At 60.2% G+C, this 5,000-nt stretch overlaps 1 protein-coding gene across 1 annotated transcript; it reads right to left on the bottom strand.

Annotated features, from left to right (window-relative positions):
- Positions 1–1,047: 1,047 nt before the first annotated feature.
- Positions 1,048–4,993, bottom strand: UNCX (UNC homeobox; the record flags this gene model as incomplete). The annotated part of the gene is made up of 3 exons (XM_004688346.2): positions 1,048–2,305; positions 4,307–4,482; positions 4,738–4,993. Coding segments are annotated over 3 exons (1,569 nt in total), but the record flags the coding sequence as incomplete, so codon positions are not given.
- Positions 4,994–5,000: the final 7 nt, after the last annotated feature.

The raw sequence follows: 5,000 nt of genomic DNA, 5'->3' as shown, positions 1-5,000 counted from the left end.
AAAGAGGCGCGTTGGCGGCGCCTGTCCTATTACAGGCGACACATGATCAATAGGCTGATAACGCAGCAACATCAATATAAGCGACAGAACAATGAGGGATATCATTGGGCATCTATCTTAATATAGCCGGCTACAAGAGCGCTGACAAAGAGTGCAGCTCATGAAAATTCCGCCCCACGATTCCCCATCTCCGCTCCAATATGCGCACGCACTCCCCCAGCTGCCGGCGCTATTATTCTCCAATTTCAATTTGACACCCCAGCCTTTCATGCTAATTCTATTATTGTAGGAAGTTTATGTGATTTCATATCACTAGAAATCGGTAATGTATAATAACCCTTTGGGCAAGAAACCCAGTCCCCGCAGCAGCCACCGGAAAATAATTACTTTCATATCAAAACTCTGCAGGAGCCCAGCGGCCCGGCCCTTGCAGCCCCCGGCTCCGTCACCCCGCGCCGCGCGCCCCGGCGTGTGCCAATGCGCGGGGGTGCGCGCGGGGGCGCGCAGGGGTAGGTATGTGTGCGAGTGTGTGCGCGTGTGTGTGGCGCCGGCTAAGGGGGGGCGCGGGGGAGGGCAGAGAGGGGGAGTTGAGGATGCATAAATTTGTTCAATCAGAAAACACAAACACACACGCACACAAAAGGAGGCATTAAGCGCGGACCTCGGGGGAGGTGCGGAGTCTCGTCCCAGTCCCACCCGCCCAGACCCGAATGGGAAAAGAAGTGGGAAGGAGGGGCCAGACTGGGCGCTCGGAAATTTAAAAAGATGGACCCCAGAGCTTGCGTTTGACCAGCTTTATTTATCAAAAATGGTACATATATAAATATTCTTAGACATTTTTGCATTTTACAAGGCTGAGGATTCTTGTTGTGGGTTTTTGTTGGGGGTATAGGTTTTGTTTTCTCCCTTGAGAGGAGAGGGTCTCACCCCAAGTCCTGCGGTTGCTGCCTAGGTCCGAATTGATACAGCGTTTTTCTTAAAAAAAAAAAAAGAAAGAAAGAAAGACAAGAAAAGAAAAGAAAAGAAAAAGAAAGAAAAAGGAAAAAATAAGAAAGAGAAAAAAGCAGTGTTTCTAAGCCGATCACCTGATTTCGTCGTGTGAGTCGGAGCCTGAGAGAGCGGGCGCGGGCCCAGAGCGCCTCTCTCCGCCGCCACCGCGCAGCCACCCTCAGTCCATGTCCACTTCCTCGCCATCCGGCACGCTGGGTCCGGCCGCGGTGCCTGGTTCAGGGGCCCCGCAGATGGTCGGCTCCCCAGCCGGGCTGGGCGCCCGCGGAGCCGGCCCAGGCGACGGCGCGAGCTGTGGGGGTGGCGGGACCGCTGGGCAGGCGGCACCTGCGTCCGCGCAGTCACCACCTCCGCCCTCGTTCGCGGCCGTGGCTGGGTCTCGGAAAGGCGTGGGGGCTGGAGCCCCCGGGGAGGCGACGGCGTCTGGGCTGCGGCGCGCGAAGGCCGAGTCCGGAGCACCGCTGGGCCCCGGGAAAGCCCCGAAGCTAGCCTGAGCGGGAGGAGCGGGCGGCGCGGCTGGCGCGGGGGGCGCGTCCTTGGGCACCGGCTCCGGACCTGCACCGCCCTTGAGCGCGGCCTGTGGCACCAGGAAGCCCAGCGGCTGAGTGATGGGGTAGAGCAGGAAATGGCCCTTGCCTATGAGGGTCCGCGGCGCACACGGCAGACCCGGTGCGAAGTCCAGCCCCGCGGCGGCCGTGGCGTTGGCGGGGGCCGCTTTCCGGCGCGGCGGCGAGTCGGAGAGCAGACTCTCCACGCTGAAGGGGCTCGCCTTGGGTAGGCCCGTGGCGCCGCGCTCTGCCGCTGCTGCCCCAGGCGCACACGGGGCCGCGTCCTTGTCCACAGGGCGGCCGAGCCGAAGCTGCGAGCCGCTTCTTTGGCTCGGATAAAAGGCGGGGTCGCAGGTGCCGGGCGCGGGAGGCTCACCCGGCGGTGCGGGCGTGGAACCTGCAGCGCCGGCTGTGTGCCCGCTTGTGCCCTTGCCTGCCGCGGCGGCTGGGGGAGGCTCGGGCGGCTCCGGAGACAGGCCGCCTCCGCCACTGTCGCTGTCGGAGCTGGGTGCACTGTGCAGGGACAGGCCGCCCGGCGAGTGCAGGTGGCGGCTCTGGCTTTTCAGAAGCTTCTTTTCGTGCTTGCGCTTCTTCTTCTCCATCTTCTCTAGCTCCTTGCGCGCTATCTCCTCTGGGTCCATTGGCTCACCACTGCACGTGGTCGGATGTGAATTGTGCGCTGGCCGCCCAGGGCCCTTCTTAGTGTTCTCCTTCTTCCTCCACTTGGCCCGGCGATTTTGGAACCAGACCTAGAGCAGCCGGATAGGGGAAAGGAAGGCATAATCAGGCAGCGGGTTTGCCGCTGGGGGGCTATAGACCTCCCCGCTCCCCCCAGATGGGCCTGTACAACTCAGGCTATCGGCCTGAAGACAGAGGGGAGCCAGGCCACAAGGCCCAGCCAGCCCTGAGGTGGGCTTCAGCACTCTAGCTGCAGGTTCCAGCAAGCATCATTTCCACCCAAAAGGAGTGTAGATGGGGCCTTTTGGCCAGCTTTCCCCAGTTCTCACCTTGGGGACTCGGAGTTGCCCCTTCCTTGGGTAGGGCTGATCTGACCCCAGACAGAGGGTGTAGGGTTCTTGGTTGGGAGGCAGAGAGCAGAGCCCCTCCTTGCCCTTCCTGGCTTCTCACAGCTCTTGTTCTAAGCAGCCTGCCTGGACCGGAGCTGACCGTTTGGCTGGACGACCACGGCTGGGCTCAGTGCCCTCCACACCTGTCTTCATTCCCCCTGGAGACTGAGTTACATCCAGATTTTGGGGTTTCCCATAAAGGGAAATCTGGATGCGTCTTCTAGAAAGGCCTGGGAAGCTGAATTGAGGGTCTTCATCAGCCTACCCACCCCCAACACATTCACACCCATTTTCCTTCTGGAGGCTCCAGCTAGGGTAGCCAGCAAAGCCTTCCCAAACCAGCTGGGCATGGTCCACTCCTGCGGGGCAGCAAGAAGCCAGCTGCCATGCCCTCAAAGAAGAGGCCTAGACCCACCCTGCCTCTTCCACCTTCTCTGCAGACCTTATCCTGGCGAGCCTTCCAGGACTGCGGGAACAGCAGCCTCAGCCCTTGGCTCCACCATGCACAGCGTCAAATCGCTGTTGTTTCGGGCACACTTCCCTCCGGAAGAGGTCCTGATCATTCGAATTCTTTGTTGCAGCCATCTAGAGACCCCCTACAATAGCAAGCCTAACCTGATTACAGCAAGCCTTGTCGTGCCAAGGTGCCAGGATTGAGCCACAACCTCCCCAAGTCAACACCCCCTCTCTTTGAAAAATACTTCTTCGGAGCAAATCCCAGACTGCTTTGTGACCAAGAATTACTCATTGTATTAAGGAGAAACGAAGAGGTCCATACTTCACTTAAGACACTTAGAGCAAATTGGGAAAGGGATTTACGAACAGAAGAGGTCATGGGGAGAAGCCCAGAACAGGAGGAGCACCTTCCTAGACAAAGCCATCGCCGCTGCACAGGCTCCCAGACTCAAAGACCCGACCCACGGCGGTGGCTGGCGGCTGGATTGCCACCCTACTCAACACACCGACCCCCGGAAAAAGATGTTTGTACTTCAGGGACACGGCTAATTATTCACCATTCATCTTGAAATTTTAATGCATTAAATTGACGCTGTATTTTTAAGAGGAAGACCGCCGGCAGTTTCGGGGTGAGTTCAAATGACGAGAAAAAGAAAAACATAACCGGAGGTATTAAAAATTCAAACACCTTTTTTTCCCAAAATGTGTTAATTGTTTAAGTTTCCACCTCTCCTTCCTCAGCTGCCCCCCACCCGGTCTGCAAACCGATGAATAAATACATATTTTCATCTGAATATTTTAGAGGCGAAAGGTAAACAAACAAACGCGTGAGCTCCATGCTAGGCGCGCCCAGCCGCAGGCGCGGGCCCGCCGCTGGCTCCTTTTCTCCACCGAGTGAGAGCCAGCGGGCTCCTGATGGCCCTACTAGCTCAACCTCCGAGACTCTGAGACTTCGTTTCGAGCGCTTGCCCGGTGCCCACCACACACAACTCCCCGGTTCCGACGCAGCTGCAGTTCTCGCTACTTCCGGACAGCGACCCGCCCCCCAAATCGCCCGCGATTACCATCTACCTTTCGCCAGGGCGACTCCACCGCCGCCCTTTCCCGAAGGCCAGCGGGCTGGGTACCTGAGGATACGGACTGGCCACGCAGAACAAAGGCGGGGACTGGCGGCGGGCAGGCCTAGTGGCACGAAGCTGGCCCCCAGGAGAGACCGCGGGTCTTTACCTGAACTCGGGATTCGACCAGGTCCAGGCGCAGCGCCAGCGCCTCGCGCATGAACACGTCGGGATAGTGGCTCTCGTTGAACGCTTTTTCCAGCTCCTCCAACTGCCAACCCGTGAAGTTGGTGCGCGTACGCCGCCGCTTGCAGCCCGGGCTCTCCTTATCTGGGTCCCCCGAGTCTGCGGGCACGCAAAGGACGCCGCGCGGCTCAGTCACCCGCCCTGGCCCAGACCCACCTCCCCTTAGACTACTCGCTGGCTGCAGCAGGTCCGGGGGCCGCGCTTCATGCGAGGGGGGTGGAGGGTTGGAACCCAGGAGTCTTTCGGTGCCTCCGCAGCCGCAGCAGGTTCTGCAGCAGCCCGAAACCCAACTCCTCCGCCCAAGAAGGGATCCCTGCCCCCCAAACCATACTCCTCCCCGCCCGCCGCGCCTACCTGACAGCTTGAAGGGCTGACTGTCGCCGCCTACCCCGCAGGCCGCAGGTAGCAGCGGTGTGGGGTTGACCACTGAGGCAGCGGCGGCGGCGCACGAGCCGCTGAGCAGGCCGTCGATGGAGAAGGGCACCGAGGCGGCGGCGGCGGCGGCGGCTGCCGACTGCAGCTGGTGACCGGCCAGCTCGTACACGTGGTGATGGCCCAGCGGGTAGGGAAAGCCCACCACGCCGCCCAGCGAGCCCCCGAACTGGGCATGCGGGTGC

Source organism: Condylura cristata, unplaced genomic scaffold (assembly GCF_000260355.1).
Source record: "Condylura cristata isolate star-nosed mole 26May11 unplaced genomic scaffold, ConCri1.0 scaffold00024, whole genome shotgun sequence".
NCBI classification, from domain to species: domain Eukaryota; kingdom Metazoa; phylum Chordata; class Mammalia; order Eulipotyphla; family Talpidae; genus Condylura; species Condylura cristata.
Note: the sequence above shows the minus strand (reverse complement) of the source record. Positions and strands in the feature narration are given on the sequence as shown.